At 56.0% G+C, this 12,565-nt stretch overlaps 1 protein-coding gene across 2 annotated transcripts; it reads left to right on the forward strand.

The window, feature by feature from the left end:
* The first annotated feature begins 227 nt into the window (after positions 1–227).
* LOC122921869 (palmitoyltransferase ZDHHC3-like) lies at positions 228–10,092 on the forward strand. 2 transcript variants are annotated; one of them, XM_044272159.1, is made up of 9 exons: positions 228–462; positions 868–956; positions 3,034–3,107; positions 3,180–3,295; positions 3,371–3,432; positions 6,544–6,658; positions 6,728–6,800; positions 6,882–7,011; positions 8,804–10,092. In XM_044272159.1, the coding sequence occupies exons 1-9, from the start codon at positions 344–346 to the stop codon at positions 8,890–8,892; spliced, it is 867 nt and encodes a 288-aa protein (XP_044128094.1). In that variant the 5' UTR covers positions 228–343; the 3' UTR covers positions 8,893–10,092. The 2 variants fall into 2 exon arrangements, with proteins under 2 accessions (XP_044128094.1, XP_044128095.1); XM_044272160.1 differs by having other exon boundaries at positions 3,183–3,295.
* The last annotated feature ends 2,473 nt before the right edge of the window (positions 10,093–12,565 follow it).

The raw sequence follows: 12,565 nt of genomic DNA on the forward strand, positions 1-12,565 counted from the left end.
TTGTTACGTGCAGCGGCGGGAACGCCTCATTCCCGCCAAATTCTCCTCAGAGACACCCGCAGACCCCAACACTGCTGCTCGTGCGCCAAAAAACGACGCAGGACCCGAATATGGCGCAAGGATTTCTGTCAGAACACCGGCTATAAACCAACCCCAGAAATGACGCGCCTCAGACGGCTTCACGGTCTCCATAGCGACCACACACACCGGAAGTACGCCGCTCCTCGGTAACAGCTGGTCGCTCCTGTCAATCACCTGGGCGCGCAGCGCTCCCTGCGGCTCGTGATTGGAGCAGAGGCCGGCGGGGCGGAGCTTGGCACCCGGAAGTGTCTCCGCGCTGGCTATGGCGGGCTGTGTGCGGGACCCCTGCGGGCTCCTGTGTATCCTGCTCACCTACCTGAGCCTGGGCTACGCCGACTACGTCGTCCTGCGGCACATCCTGCTCCACAGCTTCTCCGGCAGGTGCGGGGAGGATGGGGGTTATGCATCCAGGCGTGTGAGGGTTATGATGAGGTATCCCAAGGGTGTGGTAGTCAGAGGGGGTCTCTGTTGTCAGGGCCCCCACCTGAGCTCTGTGGGATTAACAGGTGAGCGCTGCCCCCTCTGTGCTTCATTCATATGGGGGCCCGGGACCCCTGATCTGGTCATTGCTGGGGGCCCAGTGGTCAGGCACTTCATGAGAATGGGGGCAGCAAGTACCGCAGGGGACGTGAGGGGGGCACAAGGGGTTAATGTAGGGGGGGGGGGATTCTTGGGGGTGTAGATAGTTGGGGGTCATCAGGACGCTGGGAGATAACGGGAGGGTCATATAGACATTAGGGAGGGCGTGTCCTCTCACCGCATATTCTGTCCTTTATCTCTCCACAGCATTTGGTGTCCGCTCCACGCGGTCGGCTTCAATCTGGTGGTCTTCATTATGCTGGCCTGTCACACCCGCGCCGTCTTCTCAGACCCAGGTAACGCCCGCGCCCCTCCGCTGTGGTCAGACCCAGGTAACGCCCGCGCCTCTCCACTGTGGTCGGGCCGAGGGTGCCCGCACCCCTCCACTGTGGTCAGACCCAGGTAACGCCCGCGCCCCTCGGCTGTGGTCAGACCCAGGTAACGCCCGCGCCCCTCGGCTGTGGTCAGACCCAGGTAACGCCCGCGCCCCTCGGCTGTGGTCAGACCCAGGTAACGCCCGCGCCCCTCGGCTGTGGTCAGACCCAGGTAACGCCCGCGCCCCTCGGCTGTGGTCAGACCCAGGTAACGCCCGCGCCCCTCGGCTGTGGTCAGACCCAGGTAACGCCCGCGCCCCTCGGCTGTGGTCAGACCCAGGTAACGCCCGCGCCCCTCGGCTGTGGTCAGACCCAGGTAACGCCCGCGCCCCTCGGCTGTGGTCAGACCCAGGTAACGCCCGCGCCCCTCGGCTGTGGTCAGACCCAGGTAACGCCCGCGCCCCTCGGCTGTGGTCAGACCCAGGTAACGCCCGCGCCCCTCGGCTGTGGTCAGACCCAGGTAACGCCCGCGCCCCTCGGCTGTGGTCAGACCCAGGTAACGCCCGCGCCCCTCGGCTGTGGTCAGACCCAGGTAACGCCCGCGCCCCTCGGCTGTGGTCAGACCCAGGTAACGCCCGCGCCCCTCGGCTGTGGTCAGACCCAGGTAACGCCCGCGCCCCTCGGCTGTGGTCAGACCCAGGTAACGCCCGCGCCCCTCGGCTGTGGTCAGACCCAGGTAACGCCCGCGCCCCTCGGCTGTGGTCAGACCCAGGTAACGCCCGCGCCCCTCGGCTGTGGTCAGACCCAGGTAACGCCCGCGCCCCTCGGCTGTGGTCAGACCCAGGTAACGCCCGCGCCCCTCGGCTGTGGTCAGACCCAGGTAACGCCCGCGCCCCTCGGCTGTGGTCAGACCCAGGTAACGCCCGCGCCCCTCGGCTGTGGTCAGACCCAGGTAACGCCCGCGCCCCTCGGCTGTGGTCAGACCCAGGTAACGCCCGCGCCCCTCGGCTGTGGTCAGACCCAGGTAACGCCCGCGCCCCTCGGCTGTGGTCAGACCCAGGTAACGCCCGCGCCCCTCGGCTGTGGTCAGACCCAGGTAACGCCCGCGCCCCTCGGCTGTGGTCAGACCCAGGTAACGCCCGCGCCCCTCGGCTGTGGTCAGACCCAGGTAACGCCCGCGCCCCTCGGCTGTGGTCAGACCCAGGTAACGCCCGCGCCCCTCGGCTGTGGTCAGACCCAGGTAACGCCCGCGCCCCTCGGCTGTGGTCAGACCCAGGTAACGCCCGCGCCCCTCGGCTGTGGTCAGACCCAGGTAACGCCCGCGCCCCTCGGCTGTGGTCAGACCCAGGTAACGCCCGCGCCCCTCGGCTGTGGTCAGACCCAGGTAACGCCCGCGCCCCTCGGCTGTGGTCAGACCCAGGTAACGCCCGCGCCCCTCGGCTGTGGTCAGACCCAGGTAACGCCCGCGCCCCTCGGCTGTGGTCAGACCCAGGTAACGCCCGCGCCCCTCGGCTGTGGTCAGACCCAGGTAACGCCCGCGCCCCTCGGCTGTGGTCAGACCCAGGTAACGCCCGCGCCCCTCGGCTGTGGTCAGACCCAGGTAACGCCCGCGCCCCTCGGCTGTGGTCAGACCCAGGTAACGCCCGCGCCCCTCGGCTGTGGTCAGACCCAGGTAACGCCCGCGCCCCTCGGCTGTGGTCAGACCCAGGTAACGCCCGCGCCCCTCGGCTGTGGTCAGACCCAGGTAACGCCCGCGCCCCTCGGCTGTGGTCAGACCCAGGTAACGCCCGCGCCCCTCGGCTGTGGTCAGACCCAGGTAACGCCCGCGCCCCTCGGCTGTGGTCAGACCCAGGTAACGCCCGCGCCCCTCGGCTGTGGTCAGACCCAGGTAACGCCCGCGCCCCTCGGCTGTGGTCAGACCCAGGTAACGCCCGCGCCCCTCGGCTGTGGTCAGACCCAGGTATCGCCCGCGCCCCTCGGCTGTGGTCAGAGCCAGGTAACGCCCGCGCCCCACCGGGCGGAGAGCACTAATAACGCTGTGCATACTTTAATCTTCCAGGAATGGTCCCTTTACCGGAAACCGCCATTGACTTTTCAGACTTGCGCTCCAGCACGCCGCGCAAAAGTGACCGGGTGAGTATGAGAACGGGGGTGGTAACTCTGACCCCTGAGGATAGCCGTGTGATGACCAGTCCCCTCTCTCAGCAGGGTAACGAGGACTGGACCGTGTGCAACCGCTGCGAGACCTACCGCCCCCCGCGGGCTCACCACTGCCGCATCTGTCACCGCTGTGTGCGGAGGATGGACCACCACTGCCCCTGGTGCGCCCCCCGCACTGCTTGTTAGGGAATGTTATTCAGCTCCTCTTTTCTTATCATCTTTTATAATTTTTTTAGGATAAATAACTGTGTCGGGGAATTAAACCAGAAATATTTTATCCAGTTCCTGTTTTACACAGGTATGACCCCCTCCCCCGCAGTGAAGCCGCCATTATTACTATCCTTATATACTGAGGGATGCGCAACCGGTGCCGCCTGCAGGTGGTGCTGCCTCCATTAGTCCTGGTCTAGTATTATACACTAGTGATGGTATTACACGATGTGTCCAGCAGGTGGTGCTGCCCCCATTAGTCCTGGTCTAGTATTATACACTAGTGGTGGTATTACACGATGTGTCCAGCAGGTGGTGCTGCCCCCATTAGTCCTGGTCTAGTATTATACACTAGTGGTGGTATTACACCTTGTGTCCAGCAGGTGGTGCTGCCTCCATTAGTCTCCTGGTCTAGTATTATACACTAGTGGTGGTATTACACCTTGTGTCCAGCAGGTGGTGCTGCCTCCATTAGTCCTGGTCTAGTATTATACACTAGTGGAGGTATTACACGATGTGTCCAGCAGGTGGTGCTGCCCCCATTAGTCCTGGTCTAGTATTATACACTAGTAGTGGTATTACACGATGTGTCCAGCAGGTGGTGCTGCCCCCATTAGTCCTGGTCTAGTATTATACACTAGTGGTGGTATTACACCTTGTGTCCAGCAGGTGGTGCTGCCCCCATTAGTCCTGGTCTAGTGTCATACACTAGTGGAGGTATTACACGATGTGTCCAGCAGGTGGTGCTGCCCCCATTAGTCCTGGTCTAGTATTATACACTAGTGATGGTATTACACGATGTGTCCAGCAGGTGGTGCTGCCCCCATTAGTCCTGGTGTAGTATTATACACTAGTGGAGGTATTACACGATGTGTCCAGCAGGTGGTGCTGCCCCCATTAGTCCTGGTCTAGTGTCATACACTAGTGGAGGTATTACACGATGTGTCCAGCAGGTGGTGCTGCCCCTATTAGTCCTGGTCTAGTATTATACACTAGTGGAGGTATTACCCGTTGTGTCCGGCAGGTGGTGCTGCCTCCATTAGTCCTGGTCTAGTATTATACACTAGTGGTGGTATTACACGATGTGTCCAGCAGGTGGTGCTGCCTCCATTAGTCCTGGTCTAGTATTATACACTAGTGATGGTATTACACGATGTGTCCAGCAGGTGGTGCTGCCCCCATTAGTCCTGGTCTAATATTATACACTAGGTGTCCAGCAGGTGGTGCTGCCTCCATTAGTCCTGGTCTAGTATTATACACTAGTGATGGTATTACACGATGTGTCCAGCAGGTGGTGCTGCCCCCATTAGTCCTGGTCTAGTATTATACACTAGTGGAGGTATTACACGATGTGTCCAGCAGGTGGTGCTGCCCCCATTAGTCCTGGTCTAGTATTATACACTAGTGGAGGTATTACACGATGTGTCCAGCAGGTTGTGCTGCTCCCATTAGTCTCCTGGTCTAGTGTCATGCACTAGTGGAGGTATTACACGATGTGTCCTGCAGGTGGTGCTGCCCCCATTAGTCCTGGTCTAGTGTTATACACTAGTGATGGTATTACACGATGTGTCCAGCAGGTGGTGCTGCCCCCATTAGTCCTGGTGTAGTATTATACACTAGTGGAGGTATTACACGGTGTCCAGCAGGTGGTGCTGCCTCCATTAGTCCTGGTGTAGTATTATACACTAGTGGTGGTATTACACGATGTGTCCAGCAGGTGGTGCTGTCCCCATTAGTCATGGTGTAGTATTATACACTAGTGGAGGTATTACACGATGTGTCCAGCAGGTGGTGCTGCCCCCATTAGTCCTGGTCTAGTATTATACACTAGTGGAGGTATTACACCTTGTGTCCAGCAGGTGGTGCTGCCCCCATTAGTCCTGGTGTAGTATTATACACTAGTGGTGGTATTACACGGTGTCCAGCAGGTGGTGCTGTCCCCATTAGTCCTGGTGTAGTATTATACACTAGTGGAGGTATTACACGATGTGTCCAGCAGGTGGTGCTGCCCCCATTAGTCCTGGTGTAGTATTATACACTAGTGGTGGTATTACACCTTGTGTCCAGCAGGTGGTGCTGCCTCCATTAGTCCTGGTCTAGTGTCATGCACTAGTGGTGGTATTACACGATGTGTCCAGCAGGTGGTGCTGCCCCCATTAGTCTCCTGGTCTAGTGTCATGCACTAGTGGTGGTATTACACGATGTGTCCAGCAGGTGGTGCTGCCCCCATTAGTCCTGGTGTAGTATTATACACTAGTGGTGGTATTACACGGTGTCCAGCAGGTGGTGCTGCCCCCATTAGTCCTGATATAGTATTATACACTAGGTGTCCAGCAGGTGGTGCTGCCCCCATTAGTCCTGATCTAGTATTATACACTAGTGATGGTATTACATGATGTGTCCAGCAGGTGGTGCTGCCCCCATTAGTCTCCTGGTCTAGTGTCATGCACTAGTGGTGGTATTACACGGTGTCCAGCAGGTGGTGCTGACCCCATTAGTCCTGGTCTAGTATTATACACTAGTGGCGGTATTACACGATGTGTCCAGCAGGTGGTGCTGCCTCCATTAGTCCTGGTCTAGTATTATACACTAGTGGAGGTATTACACGATGTCCAGCAGGTGGTGCTGCCCCCATTAGTCCTGGTCTAGTATTATACACTAGTGATGGTATTACACGATGTGTCCAGCAGGTGGTGCTGCCCCCATTAGTCCTGGTCTAGTATTATACACTAGTGATGGTATTACACGATGTGTCCAGCAGGTGGTGCTGCCTCCATTAGTCCTGGTCTAGTATTATACACTAGTGATGGTATTACACGATGTCCAGCAGGTGGTGCTGTCCCCATTAGTCCTGGTCTAGTATTATACACTAGTGATGGTATTACACCTTGTGTCCAGCAGGTGGTGCTGCCCCCATTAGTCCTGGTCTAGTATTATACACTAGTGGAGGTATTACACGATGTCCAGCAGGTGGTGCTGCCCCCATTAGTCCTGGTGTAGTATTATACACTAGTGGTGGTATTACACGGTGTCCAGCAGGTGGTGCTGCCCCCATTAGTCCTGATATAGTATTATACACTAGGTGTCCAGCAGGTGGCGCTCCTCTCTATATAACGCTGTAGTTAGAGCTCATACTCGTCAGTGTTCCTCTCCTGCAGGAGGCGCTGTTCTGACTTCATTGTGTGATCGTTCTCTGCAGGGCTGACTAGTCTTTATGCTATGGGCTTAGTGCTGGCCACTTGGCTCCTGCCATCCAAGAAGGGATCAGTGGAGGATGCAGAGAAGGCGGCCCCTGCTCACAGCCACGTCCAGATGTAAGTTCCTGGTGGGAGGCTCAGTAGTCCACGGTTCTGCAGATCTTACATGAAATCTTCTCCCCTTAGAGTCCACTGCATCCTCCTCCTCGTGGAGTCCCTGCTGTTCGGCCTCTTTGTCACGGTGATCTTTTATGATCAGGTCAGTGTTATTGCGGCTGCCTCCAATCACAACGTGCTGTTGTCACAAGTGTGTTTCATACCCGGGTTGTTGTTTGTGCAGATTGTGTCGATCATCACAGACGAGACGCCCATCGAGCAGCTGAGGAACCGACTCCTGAAGGATGCAAACAAAGAGGTCCTGCACAGCCGCAAACCAAAGATGGCGCTGCTGAGGGAGGTGTTCGGCAGAGGTAGGTGACATCACCCAGATTCTGTCACTAGAGATCAGCGGTGGCATCACTGAGAATGCCGCCTATCCATCACTAGAGATCAGCGGTGACCTCACTGAGAATGGAGCCTATCCATCACTAGATATCAGCGGTGACATCACTGAGAATGCAGCCTATCCATCACTAGAGATCAGCGGTGACATCACTGAGAATGCAGCCTATCCATCACTAGAGAACAGCGGTGACATCACTGATAATGGAGCTTATCCATTCACTAGAGATCAGCGGTGACATCACTGAGAATGCAGCCTATCCATTCCTCTAGAGATCAGCGGTGACATCACTGAGAATGCAGCCTATCCATTCACTAGAGATCAGCGGTGACATCACTGAGAATGCAGCCTATCCATTCCTCTAGAGATCAGCAGTGACATCACTGAGAATGCAGCCTATCCATTCACTAGAGATCAGCGGTGACATCACTGAGAATGGAGCTTATCCATTCACTAGAGATCAGCGGTGACATCACTGAGAATGCAGCCTATCCATTCACTAGAGATCAGCGGTGACATCACTGAGAATGGAGCTTATCCATTCACTAGAGATCAGCGGTGACATCACTGAGAATGCAGCCTATCCATCAGTAGAGATCAGCGGTGACATCACTGAGAATGCCGCCTATCCATCACTAGAGATCAGCGGTGACATCTCTGAGAATGCCGCCTATCCATCACTAGAGATCAGCGGTGACATCACTGAGAATGCAGCCTATCCATTCACCAGAGATCAGCGGTGACATCACTGAGAATGCCGCCTATCCATCACTAGAGATCAGCGGTGACATCGCTGAGAATGCCGCCTATCCATCACTAGAGATCAGCAGTGACGTCACTGAGAATGCCGCTTATCCATCACTAGAGATCAGCGGTGACATCGCTGAGAATGCCGCCTATCCATCACTAGAGATCAGCGGTGACATCACTGAGAATGCAGCCTATCCATTCACCAGAGATCAGCAGTGACATCACTGAGAATGCCGCTTATCCATCACTAGAGATCAGCGCTGACATCACTGAGAATGCCGCCTATCCATCACTAGAGATCAGCGGTGACATCGCTGAGAATGCAGCCTATCCATCACTAGAGATCAGCGGTGACATCGCTGAGAATGCCGCTTATCCATCACTAGAGATCAGCGGTGACATCACTGAGAATGCAGCCTATCCATCACTAGAGATCAGCAGTGACATCACTGAGAATGGAGCCTATCCATCACTAGAGATCAGTGGTGACATCGCTGAGAATGCTGCCTATCCATCACTAGAGATCAGCAGTGACATCACTGAGAATGCAGCCTATCCATCACTAGAGATCAGCAGTGACATCACTGAGAATGCAGCCTATCCATCACTAGAGATCAGCGGTGACATCACTGAGAATGCAGCCTATCCATCACTAGAGATCAGCGGTGACATCACTGAGAATGCCGCTTATCCATCACTAGAGATCAGCGCTGACATCACTGAGAATGCCGCCTATCCATCACTAGAGATCAGCGGTGACATCGCTGAGAATGCAGCCTATCCATCACTAGAGATCAGCGGTGACATCGCTGAGAATGCCGCTTATCCATCACTAGAGATCAGCGGTGACATCACTGAGAATGCAGCCTATCCATCACTAGAGATCAGCAGTGACATCACTGAGAATGGAGCCTATCCATCACTAGAGATCAGCGGTGACATCTCTGAGAATGCCGCCTATCCATTCCTCCTTGGTCCCATGTAATGGTTCATTCCTTTCTCTCCCGCAGGGTATATGATCTGCTGGCTCTTCCCATGTAACACCCCCCCATCTCCCGGGGGTCCGGCGTACACCTACCTTCCTGACTATGACGTCTAGGTCTCTCTGGATGGAGTGTACCCTTTCTCTACATCTGAGGTTGTGTCCTGGGTTCTGTTGACCGGCGCCGCTGCTCTCCACACTTGGGGTTCAGAAGCTGCACTACGGATCATTGTTACATGTGCTCTGCTGCCCTCCTGTGGTCAGTGTGCAGAATGCACTGGTGACTTCTTTTATGACCTCCTGCTGTGGAGTGGATTTTCTACGTTTTCGGGCCTGACGGACGATTACTCGCTCATGCTTTCATTCTGTAATGACGACGCTCACCAGTAAGGGGCGCTCATATGCACTGGATTTTTTCTTTTTTATGTATGTGTTACTTCATTTTTCTAAATGTCCTCTGTTCGGACACATCTGTGGTCAGGTAGAGTCCAGGCGCCACCTTGTGGTTATTACAGGTCGGTGCTCTGTGCCTCCTCTATTCTTTACCCTGCAGCTCTGCTTTTTTTGCCCGTGAGGAGTAAAACAATAATTATGATCTGAGAGGAGGAGCCTTGTCAAGGGGGTGGGGCCTGGGCATGAGTTCGTATGGCAGTGCTATAATTATACGATGCCCTCCTTGATGCCAGGCTGCTTGGCCGGGTGTTATACTCTGTGGTCGCCTCTGTCCCCTTGGCTCTAACGGGTCATTAGGACCCTCCCCCGGTCTGTTTCTCCGGGTTCAGCCTGCAGGGTCTGATCTCTGCTGCCCCCTGCAGGCTCAGCGCTGTGGTGCAGTATTCTCTGCAGTGGCCAGCAGAGGGCGCTCCTTGTGCACTTTCACAATGCTGTAAGATTATCCCTTGTGAGAGCCACGTAACCCGTCTCCTGCGGGATAGATGAGGGGCAGGCCAGCCGCGCACTACAACTCCCACCCTCCTCTACCAACCACTACTGCACGTCCAATAGTCGTCTCTATATGTTATTTATGATTGAGGAGTTCATTGTTATGGGTGTGGCACCGGGCTCTTATTGTGCCAGTGCCATGTGGGGAATGGCACCGCATAGCAGAGCTGCTGCAGCGTTGTGACGATGTGGCAGTGAGGTGTTATCCCTTATGTTACTGCAGTATTACCAGCTTCTACACCAAAGTACCCCCATCATCCTCCTCGCTCGCTGTAAGATATATTTATTGCTGTCGTCTCTTTTTACACTGTACACCAGTAACGCCCCCACTGGAATTTTTGGGGTGATGTTAAATAAAACCAATGATCGTCTCTGTCTCCTGCTTCATGTCTCTCCGTCACTGTATGTAAGTGGAACTGCTCGAGACCTGGATTTAAAGGGCCAGTACATCAAATGTCAGGAGTATTACAAGAGGAGCTGCAGCACTGTGTATGATGTGTCTGCTTATGGAGGGTCTCCGCACCGGAGATGTGATGTAACTGTATTCATGTCACTGAACGACGCTACAGGGACCCTCTACTTGACTGATGGCGGGTTACAGGGAGCAATGCATTGTCTAGCCCTGTCCTATAGTATAATGAGGTAGGCACTGGTTGGCTGCTGGGGCCAATGGCTGGTCTCTGAGGCAGTTGTAGGACATTTGGGCTGCATATCATCAGATGGTTGTGTAGTTTAGGAGCGCTGGCCCTTTTATGGCCATTTCCAGGGAGTGGTGCGATGCATCTGTTTCCGTTATCTACAAGTCCAGATGTGAATCCTCATCATCCGCTCACATTTGTAAATAAGGAGAGATTTGGTTGTTTCCTGGCCCATCAGCCATTGCCCCCCAATGTGTGGCCCTATAGCGCTGAGCGGCCCCCGACCAGAACCTCCTGTGTACAGGCCGCCCATACCATATACTGCAGGACATGTGGAGGACATTACACAGCTAGTAACAACAACCCTCATTATGTACACACCAGCTGCAGCCGCACACATCGACAGCAGATTAACCCCGGCATTCCCAGAGCTGTAACTCCTCTCTACTGCGGATCAGCAAGTCTCGTATGTGACAACTCCCTGCCTGCAGGACTCTGGAGAGCTGGGTGACCTACTGGTAACCAGTCTGGATGTCACCACATCCCCAGACACTTAGAAGGTGTCATTGTTTGCCCCTTAGGTGATTCCCCACCGTCCTGTACTTTCCTGGCACTTGCACTATAGCTGCCGTCTAATTCTTCTCATTAATCCACAAAACAAAAGGAGCCCTGTCTGCCCTCTGTAACATCACTGGTCACGCCCGACAGGCCGCAGACACCGCAACTATCTACAGCGCATTCGGAAAGTCCTCAAACCCTTTCACTTTTTTCACATTTTATGTTCCTTGTGCTAAATTTTTTTGAAAAAATCCAGGGGCCGAAGACTTGTGTCCCCAGTGAAGGGGCCGAAGACTTGTGTCCCCAGTGAAGGGGCCGAAGACTTGTGTCCCCAGTGAAGGGGCCGAAGACTTGTGTCCCCAGTGAAGAGGCCGAAGACTTGTGTCCCCAGTGAAGGGGCCGAAGACTTGTGTCCCCAGTGAAGGGGCCGAAGACTTGTGTCCCCAGTGAAGGGGCCGAAGCCTTGTGTCCCCAGTGAAGGGGCCGAAGCCTTGTGTCCCCAGTGAAGGGGCCGAAGCCTTGTGTCCCCAGTGAAGGGGCCGAAGCCTTGTGTCCCCAGTGAAGGGGCCGAAGCCTTGTGTCCCCAGTGAAGGGGCCGAAGACTTGTGTCCCCAGTGAAGGGGCCGAAGCCTTGTGTCCCCAGTGAAGGGGCCGAAGCCCTGTGTCCCCAGTGAAGGGGCCGAAGCCCTGTGTCCCCAGTGAAGGGGCCGAAGCCCTGTGTCCCCAGTGAAGGGGCCGAAGCCCTGTGTCCCCAGTGAAGGGGCCGAAGCCCTGTGTCCCCAGTAAAGGGGCCGAAGCCCTGTGTCCCCAGTAAAGGGGCCGAAGCCCTGTGTCCCCAGTAAAGGGGCCGAAGCCCTGTGTCCCCAGTAAAGGGGCCGAAGCCCTGTGTCCCCAGTAAAGGGGCCGAAGCCCTGTGTCCCCAGTAAAGGGGCCGAAGCCCTGTGTCCCCAGTAAAGGGGCCGAAGCCCTGTGTCCCCAGTAAAGGGGCCGAAGCCCTGTGTCCCCAGTAAAGGGGCCGAAGCCCTGTGTCCCCAGTAAAGGGGCCGAAGCCCTGTGTCCCCAGTAAAGGGGCCGAAGCCCTGTGTCCCCAGTAAAGGGGCCGAAGCCCTGTGTCCCCAGTAAAGGGGCCGAAGCCCTGTGTCCCCAGTAAAGGGGCCGAAGCCCTGTGTCCCCAGTAAAGGGGCCGAAGCCCTGTGTCCCCAGTAAAGGGGCCGAAGCCCTGTGTCCCCAGTAAAGGGGCCGAAGCCCTGTGTCCCCAGTAAAGGGGCCGAAGCCCTGTGTCCCCAGTAAAGGGGCCGAAGCCCTGTGTCCCCAGTAAAGGGGCCGAAGCCCTGTGTCCCCAGTAAAGGGGCCGAAGCCCTGTGTCCCCAGTAAAGGGGCCGAAGCCCTGTGTCCCCAGTAAAGGGGCCGAAGCCCTGTGTCCCCAGTAAAGGGGCCGAAGCCCTGTGTCCCCAGTAAAGGGGCCGAAGCCCTGTGTCCCCAGTAAAGGGGCCGAAGCCCTGTGTCCCCAGTAAAGGGGCCGAAGCCCTGTGTCCCCAGTAAAGGGGCCGAAGCCCTGTGTCCCCAGTAAAGGGGCCGAAGACTTGTGTCCCCAGTAAAGGGGCCGAAGACTTTGTCAATGTGATATTTCAGTTTTCCCTTTTCAGAAAATT

Source organism: Bufo gargarizans, chromosome 11, assembly GCF_014858855.1.
Source record: "Bufo gargarizans isolate SCDJY-AF-19 chromosome 11, ASM1485885v1, whole genome shotgun sequence".
Lineage (NCBI taxonomy): Eukaryota > Metazoa > Chordata > Amphibia > Anura > Bufonidae > Bufo > Bufo gargarizans.